Source organism: Gossypium hirsutum, chromosome A12, assembly GCF_007990345.1.
Source record: "Gossypium hirsutum isolate 1008001.06 chromosome A12, Gossypium_hirsutum_v2.1, whole genome shotgun sequence".
Lineage (NCBI taxonomy): Eukaryota > Viridiplantae > Streptophyta > Magnoliopsida > Malvales > Malvaceae > Gossypium > Gossypium hirsutum.
Genome location: NC_053435.1, coordinates 13,597,855 through 13,617,698, shown reverse-complemented (window position 1 = coordinate 13,617,698; position 19,844 = coordinate 13,597,855). Strand labels below are relative to the sequence as shown.

General features: G+C 35.1%; 2 protein-coding genes across 3 annotated transcripts; one reads left to right on the top strand and one right to left on the bottom strand.

Annotated features, from left to right (window-relative positions):
- Positions 1 to 9,335: 9,335 nt before the first annotated feature.
- LOC121211302 (phospholipase D delta) lies at positions 9,336 to 15,410 on the top strand. Its single transcript, XM_041083976.1, has 10 exons — positions 9,336 to 10,610; positions 10,706 to 10,822; positions 11,264 to 11,458; positions 12,294 to 12,599; positions 12,705 to 12,773; positions 12,940 to 13,087; positions 13,299 to 13,447; positions 13,882 to 14,031; positions 14,312 to 14,509; positions 14,874 to 15,410. The coding sequence occupies exons 1-10, from the start codon at positions 9,690 to 9,692 to the stop codon at positions 15,168 to 15,170; spliced, it is 2,550 nt and encodes an 849-aa protein (XP_040939910.1). The 5' UTR covers positions 9,336 to 9,689; the 3' UTR covers positions 15,171 to 15,410.
- An 824-nt stretch (positions 15,411 to 16,234) lies between these two features.
- LOC121211301 (ammonium transporter 2 member 3) lies at positions 16,235 to 19,131 on the bottom strand. Of its 2 annotated transcripts, none has more exons than XM_041083974.1 (3): positions 17,430 to 19,131; positions 17,047 to 17,332; positions 16,235 to 16,955 (listed from the first exon to the last, which is right to left on the bottom strand). In XM_041083974.1, exons 1-3 carry the CDS (start codon positions 18,189 to 18,191, stop codon positions 16,432 to 16,434), a joined length of 1,572 nt encoding a protein of 523 aa, XP_040939908.1. In that variant the 5' UTR covers positions 18,192 to 19,131; the 3' UTR covers positions 16,235 to 16,431. The 2 variants fall into 2 exon arrangements, with proteins under 2 accessions (XP_040939908.1, XP_040939909.1); XM_041083975.1 differs by having other exon boundaries at positions 16,236 to 16,952; positions 17,430 to 19,128.
- Positions 19,132 to 19,844: the final 713 nt, after the last annotated feature.

Genomic DNA, 19,844 nt, shown 5'->3' with positions numbered 1-19,844 from the left:
TCAATTAAAAGGGATTTTCGAAATTTCTAATAGTAACAATAACGTTTATTGAATCAAATGATAAATAATAATAATAATAATAATAATAATAGAGTTTATGTTCGAGTTACATGCGAAAAAACATGCTGTTAGAACTTCAAAAGATAAAAATTCTTGGGGAGACTTTTGTTGGAAAATTCATCAATCTTAGTTATCATTTATTAATTATTAATTTATTATTTTTGTTATATTTAGTCTTTATATCAAAATATTAATTAAAAATGATAAAAATTTAGTTAATTATAAAAATATTCTAATTATTATTGAATAAAAATATAAATTGTATTATATTTTAATATAATTATATGTTAAACATAAAGTATTTTTCAATTAATATATGTAAGTTTTTTTAAATTAGAAATATAATTGACGATTGAGTCTTAGCTTGATTGGCATAATCATTGATGCAAATACAGGAAGATGTAAGTTTGAGTGCGCTAAACGCATTATCCTCTTATTTATAGACTGGGGAGGGACTATGCTTAAATTTAAGCATTTTATATAATGAAATTATTTAAAAAAATTTAAAATATATAAACCAAAATTAATTATTATAAAGTACTATAAGATTAATAATCTGAATACATCCATATATTGTGGCATATAACCGAAAATAAATATACACTATAAATGTTTATACAAAGTGAAACTGAATATAATATCAAAGTTCTTAATGTCTCAACCTAAAATTAATTTAAGGTCTCAAATTCAAAGAAAATCTTATCAAAATAGGGTAAATTTTAAATAAATAAGCAATTATACTTTTATTATTATTTATCTTTGTATTATTTATTTAGTGTATTTATGTCTTTATTTTTAATGACAATAGTAAAAAAATATTTGACTTCAAATAAAATTAAATATTTGAAATATACACTTATATATTAATTTAGAGATAATTCCATTAAACTAATTTTATGTAAATTTAATAGGTTACAGTTTTAATAAAATAATTAATTAAAATATAAAAAATTATTTAAAAATTAATATTATAATTAAAACCTGACGACAAGTAAATAATCTTTATTTTCCAATAAATTTAAGAGAATTAGATTTAGCGAGATAAAAACAAAACAAGATGAAGAATTAGGCTAAATTAATGATATATGCCGATTTTTTTTTTCATTTAGTCTTTTAGGCCAATTTTTTAAATTAAGGAAATAGATTGATTTTGAAGAGAGAGCTGAATACGCTTTCTGCACAAGTGACAGGAAAGCGCACCCAGAAGACATAAATTTTATATGTCATGGCGGGATAGAACTATTGCCTCAGAAACTCATCCTATGGAAGTTAGGTTTTGGGGTGACTGTGCTTTATACGGTCACGGATCGAAGTCTAAGTGGAAGTCTCAGTCGGCGGCCGTGATATGGTCATGGGTTCAAGTATAACCGGGGGTCAATTGACGGTCGTTAAGTGGTCTTGAGTTCAAGCTTTTTGGATATTCGCAAATAATGCCTTATATATACTATAAATTATTGAAGTTATACTCATAGGGAAAAGCAAAGAGATTTTCGATGTAATCAATGTAATTTTTTTCTCTATTTCTAAGCAGCTAGTATTTTTAACCTTTTATTCTTATCTAAAGGCTAACAACGAGGTGGACATAATAAGGCTCTCAAGAGGAGAGTAGATGTTTCGGCAGAAGTATAGGTCAAACTCGGGTCGGCGCGATAGTGATTGTAGTTATTAATAGATTATTTAATGACAACCGTTGTCACCCCGAAAGGAGCATCACCTTCACTCCACCAAAATAGTTGTTCCCTGCTTGAGAGTCCTCCTGCGTCCATGGCGGTGCCGACCTTCGGGTAAAAAGAAAGGTTAAAGGTACTAGCTACCTGGAAATGGAGAAAAAAATTTCGCTGATTATAACAGGAAACACCACAGTTTTTTGCATATGATTATACCCTCAAACTTCTGTATGTTATTTTTAAGGTAACATTTTTAGGTATCTAAAAAGTTTAAGCTTGTGCCGGGGTAACGACTTTAACTGGCTTCCTGTTATACTCTGATCCATGATCGTATAACGATCGTCGATTGAGACCTCTACGTAAACTTCCACCCATGACTGTACAAAGCAAAATCACCCTGAAATTTGACTTTCACATGATAGGTTTTGAAAGCAATAGTCTCATCTCAACAGGATATATGAAATGTGTGCGTCTCAAAGTGATATCACATCACCAACGATAAAAGAATACCTCGAACAGGAAATTTTATTAGTGACCAAAAATTTCAACACTAAAGTTAGGAAGAAAACGAAAAAAGAGAAATATTGTATAGTGGCGGGATGAAGGCTGGGAGAGATGATGTTTGAGGGATAATGGAGTATGAAGTGAGAGCCTCCTTTTATAGACACAAGGGAAGGGTTTGATTGCAAAGTAGAAAATTCTAGTGGTTGAAAACGAGTTGTAGAAGCAACGTCTTCATCGAATATCTTCAAAACATGCTTCAAATCTAGAGAAAAATCCTCAAGGTCAGGTACATTTTTTCAAGACTTTGAAAATGTTAGTGAAGACTTGCCCGTACCTCATCTCGGGAATCCCGGTGAAATCTAATGCACATTTTGAGGCATTAAACACCCTCTTAAACATGCTTCTAATAAAATTATTTGATCTATGAAACGCTTTTTCGAACATCAAAGAGCGTTTCATTATCATTATTCGACGAAAACACATCTTCAAAAATAGATTTTGAAGCACGTATTCCCACTTTCGTTATTCTATTTTCATATTAAAATAATGAAATATTCATAACTTAAGCACGCAACAAATTTATATCAAACATCGAAGAGTTGAGTTATGATAGCCGTTTGCATTTCTTTGGATAACCGTATGAAGTTTTTTTGCTTCTGCTCATCCAATTAGTAACTAATATTCAAATGAGTCGAAGAGTAAAATCCGTCATTTACTATGATGATTAAATCTGTAATGCGAAAATCAGGATGGTATTTGCAGAGCCCAGTCCGTGGAATTAGCGTTCAACCGTACCATTTAATTACGTGAGCTACAGACTAAAATCAGGAGGAAAGTAAGGGGTTTGAGTCGAGGAAGAATTTTAAGGTTGCAATGTAGATATCTTACTTCGGTTGACCTCTATAAGTATAAGCTATTTAATGTGAAAGCGAGCTCAAGCTCGAGGCGATCATATCATTACACTGTTCAAATAGAAATGTTGTAATGGAGTTATATGTCGAGTCTGTCGAGACTGATGGAGTTAGTCTATCTTCAGCGACCATTGTGGGTAATGTTGGAACCAAAGCTGAAGTAGAAAGTATTACTATATAGTTGTGTGATGAGTTCACTAACTTGTTACAAAGCTCCCATTGTGATGCCCCTGAAACGTATATGGGTAAACATTCTTCAATTTCTGATACCGATTTAAACTTTGACGGCCACTACCAGTCGAGGTATAAGCTAACCCGGACCTCGACACCCGGGCTTAACATTCAATTAGTGCGTTCAATTTCAACTTCGTTATCTAGATGCCCTAGGGCGGAAGCACTTATATTGGGGGGCATAAACCTACACCGACCACGAATCCGGCATAGATTTTGGCGGGCACATAGGGTACAGAAGAATTGATAACTTACTCTCGACAATCAGGTTTAGTGATGGTACATCGAACCCTTTGGTTGAAGGTGACAATGAAGGTACAGATGAAGAAGAAGATGTAACAGAAGAAGAAGGGGCAGTGGATGCAGTTGACGGATCGAAGTTAGACCCGGATCTAATCTGGTAGTATGGTCCGGATGGTTCAGAAGTGACATTTTTTTTCAACTAAAGTAGGTTCCAATAAAGCTAGAATCTTGCAATTCTGATGATGACGGCTCGGATTATGCTCTAAATCCAGATCCGAGATTCAGGGTGTATGAACCTCCACCTCATATGACCAATATCAACCTGTCAATATAGGGTCGTTTAGAGTTTTGACAGCTACCATAAGCTCATTGTTAGATGTTTGGGTATTGGAAGTTGGCATAGAGTACCCCGACAAAGACATTTTCCTTGCTGCACTGAAGTGGTATAGCTTTAAGAATGACGTGAACTATCACGTCATGAAGTCCTGTTTATAGAAATTCGAGGAAAAGTGCGTAATTTGTGATAGGAGATGCAAATAGAAGATCATGGAATCCTTACCGAAGAAGATTGACTTGTGGATGATAAATAAATATTCTAGTCCACATAATTGTGTTGAAGCAGATGCGCGGTGCGATCACTCTATTTTCTGATATAATGTGACTTAACTGGAGTCTTCATTTTTTACAATTACGTAACTTTAACTCGCAATTTGCAAGTGTAAGTTAGGATCATCCCAGGCTAGACTCAGATATGATTTTTGACATTATTCTGCCGATGGTTAAGGCTAATATCAAGATTCTCGTCCCGATATTGATTGCCAACATCCGTTGCCAGCATGGTTACACGTTATTGTACTAAAAAGCACAAGTCACAAAACAAAAGGCTATTGATAAGTTGCATCACGATTAGGACAATTTGTACAACTGTTTATGGCAATGATGTTAGGTACTGGATTGGTATGTACCAGGTTCCGTAACTGATCTGGAAACACACCCAGAATACTTTGGTGATCATCTAATCCTTGAGAAAAGAGTATTCCATCGATTCTTTTGGATATTCGACCAATGCAAGGAAACTTTCTGGCATTGTAAGCCTTTGGTACAAATTGACGACACTTGTTTGTACAGGAGGTATCAACATAAGTTGTTGATTGTCTTTGCCAAGGATGGTAATCGAAGGATGTTGGAAAATAATGTTTGAAAAACGCAACGGAAAATAAATTTAGGGAAAAAGTATTTTTTTCAAAACAAGACCTTGGTTATAATATCTAAATTAATAAACACTTAATAAAAAAAGTACCTTTTCGATTAGTCTAGGATGAACGCTTCGACTGAGTAGTCTTCTTGGCTATCCTCAAACTCACATCTACTGAATATGGGCTTGTTTTGAATCGAAAGTTTTTTGATAAAAAATACTAGTGAAATAATTTCACAATTTCTCTAAACTTTTAGGCTAAGTTGTAAAAACTATATTGTGTTTTCTTAATAATTAATATGACCACTATCAACAAATGACTACCATAATTTGCTCGTTTGAGAACTAGCAATCCGTGGCCACGTTTCATATTTATCAGTCCACACAATGCCAATGAGAGGATATCGTTAACTCTTTAATTGAACTATGAATTCTATTGTTGCTTGTAAAGTCATGCTATACACAAGTCATGTACCCAACATACCGATTATCGGCTCGATCATCTTTAGAGCATAAGCCTTCACTTATATCAAAACACATGAGTTACATACACATGGTCAGTGACTAACTCAGGATTTAGGTAAATCACACCATAAATGTCACAAGTATATTAATTTACAAACGAATTTATAGTTAATTCATCTTAAGTCTAGTTTAACGTATCATTCTTCCAATGAATACACCTATGTTTCTCCCATTGAGTCAATTGCTCTGATAACCAAGACTAGCCATCTCCTAAATTGAAATTTTAAACAACATAATAATCCTTCTCAGTATTTGAATCAAATGATCACTTTGATTCTTTTACGGGATTACAGACTCATTTAGATTATCTACTGAAGTAAGTTCTCTTTCTCACAATATAAATGTTCTTACAATGCCACTTATCATCAATTTAAACTTAGACAATCAATGAGTTAATTTTTGTTTGTCACAATTTTGCTATGCATGCAAATTTTGGAAGATAGAAATACAAAAGATATAACAATGAAATGTAAAATTTAATTTTTCATCATTCAAATACATAGAAAATAATTACATGTTTACTTCAATATGGTCTCATTTCCCAACAGATGATTCTGCATATTGTATTTATAATAAATCTCTTCGAAAAGGCAATTGACTAATATTTCTTCTGTAATCAGTTGCATTGTCGCGTTTGCCCGCAACCCAACATATGTTTCATATCGAGTAGGAGAACTAGAATCTTATCCACTATTGAGAGATAGGATAGCCTTTGGGATTGCACTCAACATAGGTACTACACACGACATGTCAAATCTAACTACCACATGAAATGTCCTTTGAAAAGTGAACGAGACTAGTGCATTGACATGAGTATGTAGGTTCCACTTTTTCCAATTCATGTTACAACTATTTACTATCGTAAATTGTTTACATTCATGGGTACGAATTCGTCCAACATCTTTTCAATGAGATGTTGGATAACTTGTGCGCCATCAACAGCGCAAGTGTGGACTACCTCACCAACATACCATTCGAACAATGGACGTAATCTATAATGGGGGCTTATAGTACAGGTACATGACAATAAACTTAGTCAAATGCATCAATTTCGTATTGAAGGAGATGCGTTATTTGTTGATAACCTCATTTGCTGAAAAAATATACTTTCGTCTGGTTGCCTTATTTTCAAAGTGGGCGGTAGCGTATGCTGGACAAATAGCGGGTAGTCATTTTTGGTGCGAGAATGTCATGAAAGAAATTAGACAAAATAGAGTGAGAGCGAACACTATGTATTTAATGTGTCACTCATGTTGGAACTTGAAATTTCGGGTCATGGAGTACGTTAAACCATCATCGTGTTGACCTAATATAAAAGACTTGCAATGTGAGAGGTTTCAAGCACTTCGGTTCCCATGTACACATGTAATTGCCACATGTGCAAACCTACGAATTGAGTCACATTTTATGTCAACAATGTGTACATGCTATAACATATGCGCAGTATATATAGTCCTAAATTCCCACTCATCCTAAATGAGAGTTTGTGGCTGTTAGCTAGTGTCCAGCGCGACGTACGAGTTGGCACCGAATATGAACTTAAGTCACATATTGGAAGGTCACTCGAATTCCACTCTCATATGCACCAATATGGATATTCGGGAGAGGGATAATTAGTAAAGGTTATGCGGGTACTATAGAAAGCCAATACATACAAAGGTAACATATTCTGTATTGAGGAGTACATTGGGGCCTCAACATCATTAGCATTCATATTTTTCAATGATATAAATTTGATTACAATGTTTCCTTTTTTTTGTGTAAAAAAATTGTTGTTTCTTTTTAATTTGTCTTTCAACTGTATTTGCCATCGCCTACTAACATTTACGTAGTGTAAAAATTACTACTTTAAGTGCTATTTCAAGTACCAATTATAATTTATCGGGGAATTAAAATTTATCCATTTTTACGAGGTAGTCATTGTACCTTTATTAATCATTAGTTCGATAAAAGTGTCTATCCAAAGTTACATAGTTCATATCAAATATTAGATATATAGAAATTCATGTATAGTTTACATTAAGAATTTAGCAAAGACAAATATGAGTTGCAATAGCAATATATAAAAAATTATTGTTTCTTTATTGATGTTATCTATACAAGCTACATATTTATTACTATACAAACTACATATTTATTAAGAAATGACTTTTACCTTGTTATCAATAGGAACATATATGGTCGTTCACTCAAGGACGTAGAAATGGTAGTCGCCACTATGCCCATTACTGTAGCACGAACAGGCAACCACCGATTGACATCTTATTAGGTTCTGTCACTTGACCAACTTCCGGTACAATGTTGCTAACATGGCTAATCCCCAACTCATTCGTCTGCATCCTTTGAAGTCGACTAGATGTATTAGTTACCTTATGTGTACAACAAATTGATATTTATCGAGCATTAGAATGCCCCCAATTAACCTCAGGATGAATGCTCGGATGAATTGTTCTTTGACAATGTCGGACACGTAGGAGGAAGATTTTTGAAATTTGTTTCCGACCACTTCATATCTATCTGATCACCTTGAAACTTGTTAGACACCTTCCCCCAAAATACCTCGCAAATGTCCTCCTTACCGGGAACGACCGTTGATCTCGTGACGACTGACTCATCTATCGATAAACCAAATTGTAAAACTACGTCCTCGAGTGTGATTGTACACTCGCCACATAGAAGATGAAAAGTATGTGTCTCGGGCTTCCATATTTCCACCAACGCATTGATTAGTGTAAGATCGACTTTGCAGCCCCTGAGCATATGAGACACATACAAGAATCTTGTGTCTTGCAAGTAACCACAAATTTTGGTAGTTGAGCTCTTTGACAAGTTATGTATGAACCCCTTCAAAATACAATCACCCACCTATTTATATTGACAAAAAATTATTTAAAATATTTTAAAAAACAAAATGCTTTAAGTTTAACAAAATGATTTCTAGAAAATGATTTATTTTTCTTGAAAAGTTAATATTTTCTAGTGTTTGGATGAATCTGTGTAAAATATTTTCTATTATTTGGTAGATTTCTTTAAAATATTTCATAATAGTTGTTTTCAATTAAAAAAACATACATATAAGATTTTTTTTAATTTTTCATTGTTTAATTGAATTTATTTTTATCTATAATTTTATATTTTATATTGTTTTTGCATATATTAAAAATATTATGTTAAATTCAGATTCATTACAACGTCATTTTTTAATTATATGACTACTAAGTGAATATTTTTAATTTAAAAATGTGACATCAACAAAATTGATAAAAAAAATTAACGATGTCAACAATTGGACTTGATTTTTAAATTTGAAAAGTAAAATGACTAAATTCTTGAAAATAAAAGTACAAAGACTAAATTACAAATCTGTAAAGTGTACATAAACTTATGACATATTTTAACCTTTATACTACAAAACATTTATTATTAATATATTTATAATTTTAATAAATATTTATTATTAAAATATTAATATTGAATATTTTCAATAATATGTGAATAATATTATTTAAAATTATTATTTTTAAAATTTATTATTAAAATAAAATTGAAATATTAAATAATTTATTAAAATAATAAATTATAGTAATAAATTATTATATGACTAAATATAAATAATTAAATATTTATGTTTAATAATATTTAAAAATATAATATTTTAAATAATTTTAAAAATAAAAATAAAAATTATTATCAATATAATAATATTAAGCTTGATTTAAGTTAATTTTTATAAAAAATAAAATAATCTATAGATGAACTCTTTTTTAAAAAATAACTTACGCTTTTAAATATAAACAAACGGACTCTAATATTCAAAATAAATTACCTTGATAGAAAGCGTTTTTATACAATCTCTAAAATCGATTTATTTTTTTCAATAAAAAAACCTAAAAAACCAAATAAAAATAAAGGGGATATATCATTAATTTAGCGGAGGAATTAATCGTATAATTTCATTCAAATAAATGGAATGGGAAGATTTGAAGCGTATCTTACAGCTAAATGATTTTATTGAATCATAGAAATTTAAGACGCGACGTCACGTGTTCCTTGAAAACATAAAATAGATATACATATGATCCAAGCATAACAAGGGAAAGCAAGCAGCTTTTGAGCTTAGTTTAGCTGTCTGTAACTGCCTCTGCACGATTGCCTCTTCTGCTACGGTAGCCATTTTCATTATAATATACCTTATTTCCATCTCCTCAAAACCCACGTCTCCCCCTGTTTTTGTTCTACAAACCACAACCAAGTTTCGGCTTTACCTTCAAAGCCAAATCCCCACCGTCGACATAACACACCTGTTCCGGTCCTGGGTTCTTTTGCTTTTCTGCTGTTTTTTCTACTCTGAAAATGGAGGAAGCATCGAAACAGCAGATTTACCTACACGGTGACTTGGATTTAACCATTGTTGAAGCCAGGAGATTGCCCAACATGGATTTTATGGTCAATCATCTCCGCAGTTGCTTAACCTGTGAGCCTTGCAAGTCTCCCGCACAGACTGCTGCTAAAGAAGAGGACTCCAAAATCCGCGGCCACCGTAAGATCATCACCAGCGATCCCTACGTCACCGTTTGCCTCCCCCAAGCCACCGTGGCTCGCACACGCGTATTGAAAAACTCCCAGAACCCCAAGTGGAACGAGCATTTCATTATCCCTTTGGCTCATCCTGTCACTGAGCTCGATATTAATGTCAAAGACAACGACCTCTTCGGCGCTGACGCAATCGGCACTGCCAAAATCCCTGCCTCGAGGATCGCCACGGGGGAGCATATCACCGGATGGTTCCCGCTCATTGGCCCCTCGGGGAAGCCTCCTAAGCCGGACTCGGCGATCTACCTCGATATGAAATTCACGCCCTGCGAGAATAACCCCTTGTATAAGCAGGGAGTCGCCAGCGACCCAGAGCAAGCCGGCGTTAGGCACACGTATTTCCCTTTAAGGAAAGGGAGCCAGGTGACCCTTTACCAAGATGCTCATGTGACGGACGATTTGTTGCCTAAAATAGAATTAGACGACGGTAAAGTCTATAGCCCAGCAAAGTGTTGGGAGGATATCTGTTATGCCATATCCGAGGCTCACCATCTGGTTTACATCGTCGGCTGGTCCGTTTTTCATAAGATTAAGCTTGTTAGAGAGCCTACTCGGCCATTGCCGCGAGGCGGCGACTTAACGCTTGGTGAATTGCTTAAATATAAATCTGAAGAAGGGGTTAGAGTTCTATTGTTGGTCTGGGATGATAAAACTTCACACGATAAATTTGGTATCCGTACGGTAAAGAAGTCCCCTCCCCCTCAAACTCTGAATTTTTTTATCCAATGACTATTCGAATTATGAGATTGTGATGTGGGTGTTAATGGGTGATGCAGGCTGGAGTGATGCAGACGCACGATGAAGAAACGTTAAAGTTTTTTAAGCATTCGTCTGTTACTTGTGTGCTGGCTCCTCGTTATGCTAGCAGTAAGCTTGGGTATTTCAAACAACAGGCAAGGTTTTATTTGTTTGAACTATTAAGTAGCTAGTTAATGTATCTCCAACTATGTGTCTTGAGTGATCATAGATCATGTTTTTGTTTCACCTCCTCTATCTAATTAAGTAAATTGGGTTTCTTTTTGTCTTGTCACCCACCACCAATCTGTACTTGAATTTACTTAATGCTTTGCACCAGGATATTGGATTACCTTGAACAACTTGTTTCCTGCATATTCAGGTTTCTGGATTTTTGACAAAAGCAATGTAGTAGGGTTGCTTGAAGGTTGATGACTTCTGATGGATCTCAACCTGTACATATATTCTGCTTCTGGTTTTGCTTAGTAGATTTAGTTTAGCAAACTATTTTACGATTTTGGCTAATTTTATTTGTGATTCTGATAAATGTTTCAACTAAATATTTTTGCTGAGGTCGCTTCTGCAATTATTTTGTTCAGGTTGTTGGAACCATGTTTACACATCATCAAAAATGTGTTCTTGTTGACACTCAGGCAGCTGGAAATAATCGAAAGATAACTGCATTTGTTGGAGGTATCGACCTCTGTGATGGTCGCTATGATACACCTGAACATCGAATACTTCGTGATCTTGACACTGTCTTCAAGGATGATTTTCATAATCCTACTTTTCCTGTAAGTAATTGCCTAATTTTGTCTTAATGCTTTCCTCTGCTGAGATGTTCTATCTTGTATGTTAATGGAGAAGGGATGAGTAAAAATTGAGCCTGGTCATGAATGTTCACTCGTTAACGACTGTAATTTCTTAGCATTGCTTCTAAGTGATCAACATCTCTTAAGTTCCATCGACCTGTATCTTCCATGTCATTCTCACTTACATGGAGCTAGGGTGATATCGGTTCGGTTCAGTTGGGTCTTTTAGATTTTTTGAACCGTTCTTCATAATTCGGTTCAGTTCTCGGGTTTTTCATATTAATTTTTGTTTTAAATTTTTAGACTTATTTTGATAAAATGAGCTTTGTTTTATGGATTTTGAATACTATAATTTTTCAATAACTTTTAAATTATTTTCACTATTTTAAATTTAAAATATTTATTTTTATATCATAAAAAATTAAAATTAATTATATATTAAATAAAAAACAGAATTCGGTTCAATTTCGGGTAACCGTGGCTTTTGAACTTGCATTCCATAAATTGTCCAAATACCTCGGTACAAGTCGATTTTCGGTTTGGTCTGTTTTTTTGCTCACTGCTACATGGAGCATGTCTTAGAAAAAGTTGAGGAAGAGGTTCATATTACTGGCTCCATTTAGATTGGGGTTAGGGCTTGTGTGCTTGTGTTGCAGTTTGTAACAAGCTGTTTGCATATAAGACCGACATTTAGTTCAGTTAAATTTCAACTGTATCATCAAACATTCTGGTTTAGGTACCAGTACTTTAAATTATAATCTTGGCACTTCTTTATATTCTCTTCTTTCTTTCTTTCTACTTCTCTCTATATTTTTAGGTTGGAACCATGGCTCCAAGGCAACCGTGGCATGATTTACACAGCAAAATTGAAGGGCCTGCTGCATATGATGTTCTTATCAACTTTGAGCAGCGGTGGAGGAAATCAACCAAGTGGAAAGAGTTCAGTCTACTTTTTAAAGGAAAATCTCACTGGAGTGATGATGCTATGATTAGGATAGAACGAATCTCGTGGATACAAAGTCCTCCCTTAGCTGTGACAGATGATGGTACTACAATAGTTCCAGATGATGATCCCAAAGTACATGTTCTTAGTAAAGATGATCGTGAAAACTGGAATGTTCAGGTTCTTTAAATTTTTACTGCTGATAACCATGTGTTTGATTTTGTTCCTTTTATCATTTTACAGAAAGGAAATTGCAATGTTGGTTTAATTTCTTGTCTTCCACAGATTTTCCGCTCCATTGACTCTGGATCACTGAAAGGATTTCCAAAATACATCAAAAAAGCTGAAAATCAGGTTTCTCCTTGAAACTGCTTTTATTCTGACTTGTAGATAGGAGGAAAACTGATATGTTTTAGGTTTTCCATATTCTAGATTTTCATCAGTTCCATATTTCTACTTGTAACTAATTTCTGTATTATGCCATATTATAGCTCTTAGTGTTGGATGTATTCTTTTGCAGAATCTTTTCTGTGCAAAAAATCTGGTGATAGATAAAAGCATTCAAGCTGCTTATATACAGGCTATCAGATCTGCCCAGCATTACATATATATTGAAAATCAGTATTTTCTTGGATCTTCATATGCATGGCCATCATATAAAAATGCAGGTCAGCAGTCTTGTCCTTTGTCACTGAAGTTGTCTCCATATATGGAATTATTTGTCTCTAGAAGAATGTTCCTGTATCAAGTATTTAGTGTACAAATTTTTGTCTGAGATATGTCTCTCCTGACCTTTTGGTAGCAATAAAGAAGCTAAAATGTACTATTATTTTATTTCTTTTAGTTCTTCATATGTTTTTGCTTTTATGCTATAAACAGGGGCTGATAATCTGATCCCTATGGAACTGGCACTAAAGGTTGCTAGTAAAATCAGAGCAAGGGAGAGATTCGCGGTATATATCATCATTCCTTTGTGGCCAGAGGGTGATCCCAAAACTGCCACTGTACAGGAAATTTTGTATTGGCAGGTTGGTATCTAGTTCCTGAATTACATTAGCTGTAATCTTCTTATGTCTATTCATACGATAAAAACATGAACCAGCAATGCTATTTGTGCTTGTTCCAATATGTAACTTTGATTTCTTGAAGATTGTTTTTTCTTTTAAGTTGTTTCATTGCTAGTCCATAGGTTGTTCTGAGCATAGACTTGATATCCGATGCAAGACCTTCCAATCCCGGAAGGATGCTCATGCTAGTGTACTTTGGGAAAATACAGTTTCTATTGCTTGAGCTTATTTGGAGCTATTTTTATTATGTTAGTTCGTTTTTGGTTGGGGGCTTTCTTTTTTGACATTGTATTTATTGTTATTCAAGCATGAAGGTGGGTTTCTCTGTTTGTTCTGATTAGATAAACGCAGAGTGAAAAGCTATTCCGCTTATATTCACCCATTTTGTGTTCCAGAGTCAAACAATGCAAATGATGTATGATGTTGTTGCACAAGAACTCAAGTCCATGCAAATTAAGGACTCACACCCTCGAGATTACCTCAATTTCTATTGTCTTGGTAAGCGGGAAGAGGTCTCTCAGGAAATGCTCAGTGGTAACAATTCGGTAATTGCTCAACTATATATCCCTTTAGTCACTTTTTAGATTCTTGTTGTAGATTAATGTCTTGAAATTGGATCTGGACTGATCCTACGTAACTCTAGATTTCTACATTTGGATTTTTGTGATTGTTTTATTTATTTATTTTGCTGATAAGCTCTAGTTTTTAGATTTGATAACCAGTGGAGAGTTCCTTGAACATAGATGGAATAATAGATGTATCAATAATTAACAATGAAGTGAGGAGTTGCTTATCTTTAGTTTAACGTATTTATGTTTTGCTTAGGTCTCTGACTCCGCAAAATTTGGTCGGTTCATGATTTACGTGCATGCAAAGGGAATGATAGTAGATGATGAGTATGTAATAGTGGGATCGGCTAATATTAACCAAAGATCCATGGCTGGTACAAAAGACACAGAGATAGCTATGGGTGCCTATCAACCACATTATACATGGGCTAAGAAAAAATATCCTCGTGGTCAGGTATGTATTATCTTTTTGCTTATTGTTTCTTCTGATAAAACTGTTGATTTTTGGACCAATTTTTTGGCTGCTGTTCTGAGATGGTAACTGGTAAGAAAAAGGCATTGAATGAACTTAAATGATGTTCACCAGCTATTTGTCTTTCTTTATACTTGATGTCCAAAATATATCAAAATGTGACATATGGTGAACATTGTGTCAAAACTGTTTTTAGGACCTAAAAACGAAACTATCTGCAGATTTCTGCTCCTTTGTTCATATGGTAGTAGACGAAAAATGCTTTAATCAGTGAGGCTGCATTGCTAGGAAGCTGTTGACCATAATTCGGATGTTTTATTGTGTGATGGCTCTCTGGAATTGGCAGGTACACGGATATAGAATGTCATTATGGGCAGAGCATCTTGGGGAGCTAAATAAGTTGTTCAAGGAGCCAGAAAGTGTGGAATGCGTGAAGATGGTGAATAGTATTGCTGAAGAGAACTGGAAGAAATTCACTGATGCCGAGTATTCACCATTGCAGGGTCACCTGATGATGTATCCATTGCAAGTAGATATGGATGGAAAAGTAAACCCGCTCCCTGAACATGAGAATTTTCCTGATGTTGGTGGTAAAGTAATTGGAGCTCACTCCATTCAGCTTCCGGATGTTCTTACAACATAATACACTGGTAGAGAGATGGAATGGAGGATTGGACCTTGTAAAATCATATCAGCAATACCATTGTTTCTTGATGTGTGAAGTAGTAGCTAGTTTGTGAGAAAGATTTGGCATATTTGTAAAGAGCAAAAAAAATAATGGTATATTTGGTTTACACTGTCTTTCAATTTTCCTTTTATGTATGCATACAATGTTGGATTTTAATTCTATTTTTTAATTTTAAATTTCTTTTAGTTGATTTTATTTTAATCATCTTATTGTTTTTAGCATTAAAAGGGATACTGTTGGTACCCAAAAGTTGGATTCTGATGCTAATATAAGAGATGCAAGGTCTGTGTATAAATCAAACGTGCAATGAGAATAAGGAATTGCTTTATGGTCGGTAAACCAGGTATACATTTCTCTTTATTGTTAAAAATTAACGGAATAATTAGACTATAAAATAGTGTACCATGTGAATTTCTTGTTGACATACATAAATTAACTTTTAACAGTGAAAATAAATTATTATTATTTTTTATGATTTTTTAAGGTATTTACCAGAACGAGTTCGGTAATTAATCAAATGGATGAAATTTTGAATAGAAAGATTAATTTACTTTTTGATTTAAGATACAAAAATTAATTTATTCATTTTATGCATAAAAAGGAACAAAATACAATTTAAATACAGAAATTTTTATGATAATTTTACCTTTTCTAATCTTGTCGCTATGCAACTTAGAATCTGCCAACTTGAGAGGTATGTTGAATTTAAAAATTAAAACTCAAATTGATTCAATTTGGATTTACTCTATTTAAGATCAATTCCATCTATTATAACAATAAAGTTTAAACTCTAATCATTGAGATGTATCAAAGGATTTTAATCATTAATTTCTTATGTTGTTAACTATAGTATAATATATTAAAATTAAGATTATAATATACTACTCATGCTTTAGAAAAAACAGATTTAATTTAAAAATGTTTGGGTAAATGTGTGCACAGCCATGATCATGATTATTGAACTTAGAAAAAGTTGTGAATAAAAAAAAATGAAAAAAAAATGACTTGGCACAAAGCAACAAGGGAAGATGGGGAGGATTAATCGATGATATAAATATATCGCAGCAGATAATAGTATTTCAAAATGCTTTGAAATTACAGATAGTTTACCAGTAGATTAATATAAGCATGTAACAATGGTCATGGGATATATAATATATATTCCGAAAATCACAATAATCCAAAAGCACTGCATGCAGCATTAATCTCAAATTTATTAAACAGGGGTTGGCATTAAACGACGGCAAATAAGCGGTATACAGAGACGGCGAGGTTTCGGCATCCGTTCACCATCTCCCCACAGTGCATAAGCTTCCTCTCCATGCACCGCATCATCCCCTACCTCAAGATCCTCTTCATCCATTCTTAAATTAACAATGCGGCTTATAACAAGGCAAATGATGCTAGTAACAACAGCATTCCATGCAGCGATGAATATGGCACCTACAAACTGATAAGCCATTTGTTTGAGGCCAGGGTGGATATGTCCCCCGCTGTGGAGTAAGCCTGGACCATATACGTCATTTCCATACATCAAGTTCAGAAGCTTGGGTTTTGCAAAGAGACCGGAAAGGAGTCCTCCTAAAACACCAGCCACTGCATGTGTATGGAACACCCCTAATGTATCGTCCACACTTTGGAAGAAGGCTGATTTTCTGTGCAAAATCATCATTGTGTACCATGGAATTGATCCCGACATCACACCCATTAAGGCCGCTGCCCATGGATCCACAAGCCCTGCTGCCCCATGCATATATCAGATGTTAAAAGTGAAACAAACCTGGAGAAAGATGACTTAATGTTTGTGATATGTGTTTGAGTGAAGGCTAACCTGCACCAGGAGTGATGCAAACAAGTCCCGTGATCATCCCCTGGACTGCACCGATGACCGAGCTCTTCTTGTACACAACCATGTCTAAAGCAAGCCAGACCAAGAGGCTGGTGGCGGTGCAGATATGTGTGTTTATTACGGCTAAAGATGTGACCAGCCCTGCTGAAAGTGGAGATCCTCCATTGAAGCCAGTCCATCCCAACCACAGAAATCCAGCACCTCCTAAAATCTGAATTATGTTGTTGGGTGGAAAGTGCTGTCTGTCATGCGAATGTCTAGGTCCCACCTGCAATCACCATGTTTGTTTATGATGACGTGACAATTTCTATGTAGCAAAAAAAGGATCCAATATCTAATGGACTGAATTGGTATACGAATATTACCCAATATGCGGCAGTAAAACCAGCCACCCCAGAAGAAAGATGGATGACATATCCACCCGCATAATCAATGATTTTGTGTTGAAGAAATCCATATCCCCATATGGTGAATGCCCCTACGCTATATGAAAAGGTTAACCACAAAGGAACAAATATCATCCAAGCGTAGAAGTTCATCCTCCCAAGCAATGATCCAGCCAGCAAAATCACTGTGATGGCAGCAAAAGCGAACTGGTAAAATACATAATCAGCATTTGGCAGCATAGAATGAACATGCGTTGGTCCCAGAAGAAATACGTTGGACAGTGAATTAACGGGCTTTCCAACCAATGGGCTGTTTTTATAGTATCCGAAAGACATCTGATGTGCCCATAAAACCCAGCAAAGTAGAGCAGCGGCAAAGGCGTAGAGGGCCATGAAAGCTGAGTTGACAGCCCATTTCTTCTTCACCATGCTCCCATACAGCATCACTAGCCCTGGAACGCTTTGCAGGCCAACAAAGGACGTTGCTGTCAGTTCCCATGCATTGTCTCCTTTGCTAAGCCATTCAGGTGATGCTTCATCAGGAACAAGACCTGAAGGGAGAGACCATGACTGATAGCCCTCGAAGCTCATAAAGAGAGATGGGAATTTTCTCTTTTTTGAAATTTTGGACATACTTGGGGGTGTTTTGAGTATAAAGGGCAACCATTTTTGGAGTTTTCTTTGACGTGAAACATTGGAATAATCCCCCATCAATATAATATTATATGAATACACTAACATTCTTCGTTGTCTTGACTAGCTGGCTATGAATATTCATTTGAGAAATAATTAATTGGATTTAGAGGTGAAAAAACGTTCATGTTCGCCGATAGTAATGAAAGGTCGTTGACATAACCAGAACAAAACATTGTTTGATATGCACCCAAAATGAAAGCATCCGCCACAGCGGACAACACAACGATCCGTTGGACACATCACATTTTACGTTACATATAAGCAATATCACCTAAATCAAGCAGACAGTATCGAAGCTAGAGGAATTTTAGCTTTGGTTGCCATGTAAAGTAAAATGAATATTAAAAAAAGAAAAAAGAAAAAACAAAATGTACAATTCTCTTCTCTGGTACGTGTACTTAGTGTAATTAACCTCAACTCCAACTCCAACTCCAACTCCAAGCAGCAAAGCAAATACAGCCATACTGGATTGAAACAAGGGTTTCCAGTTTCTAAAAAGAGTGTGTCTGATTGCCTTGCCTTGCCTATTAATGTTGCTGTCTGTCCGTCCCAGATAGAGATTCCGTCATTAATGATGCTGGTAGCTGTTGCACAGAGTATTACGGTCATGGCATGGGCTATATCTCTCAACCTCTGCCTTCTTGCTTCAACCACCGCCCATGTGATCACCTTAAAGGACAAAACTTCCGCTACCTATACGACATCCATATCCACATGTTCATATTTAGCTGGAGTTAATTTGAGAGGTAACACAGGTCATTTTAACCCTTAATTTCCATCCTAGACGACAGAACGGTCCTTCTGCAGCGTTGTATAGTATGTGTTAGGAACTGATTAGTCAAAGAAAAAGAAAGAGAGAAACATGGATAAGATGGGACAATGGGAGGGAGAATAATGGATTTAAATGCAATGGGCCAACTTTTCTGCTTTGGTAGTAGAGGGTTTTAAATGCTCTTTGCAGACACCCCTCTCACTCTCCTAAATCCCCCCACCCACACATTCGTACTCCCCCTCAGCTCTCTCTCTCTCTCTCTCTCTGTTTTATTTGCTCTCTTTTTTAACCCATCTTTCCTCCCAATATGCTTCACTCTTCTCTGTTTCATTCCTTAATGTTTTATTTAGGGATCCATCCAACGCTTTCTTCCATGCTTTAACATTTCATGGAATAGTAACTGTGATATTGGCCTGGTTCACTCAGACATGAAACAAGGCGCAGTTTTTGATCTCTCAGAAGAGTTGAAGCATCAGTGGTTTTGGTCTGATTGAGCCGTGCCAATATCTTAAGTACTGTTTCAAATCTCCGAGGTTCCACTCTTTTAAAGCGCAAGATGAGCTACCACAAAGGTTTGCTCTTGTCCATCAACTGATGATATTGTAACATATCCTAGGCTCCTAGCTATTGGTTTTACAACAAGTTTAAGCTATACTTTTTATTTACCTTATGCATTTGAGGGCTTTGATTCTGGCTATAAATTAAGATAAAACAGAAACAGAAACAAATTTCAGAAAGAGAAAAAGAAATACCCGGTGGACGGATGCAGCTGCACCCATCTCTGAAGCTGACATGGGACAGGGGAACATTAGGTTTCTTAAAAAATAGTATCATCAGATTGAGTAATAGTTTGTTGTAAAGTTTATAAGATTAAAATGGGTTGTTAGATGAAGAATGTCTAGAAAATAGGAAGGAATTGAAAGTCC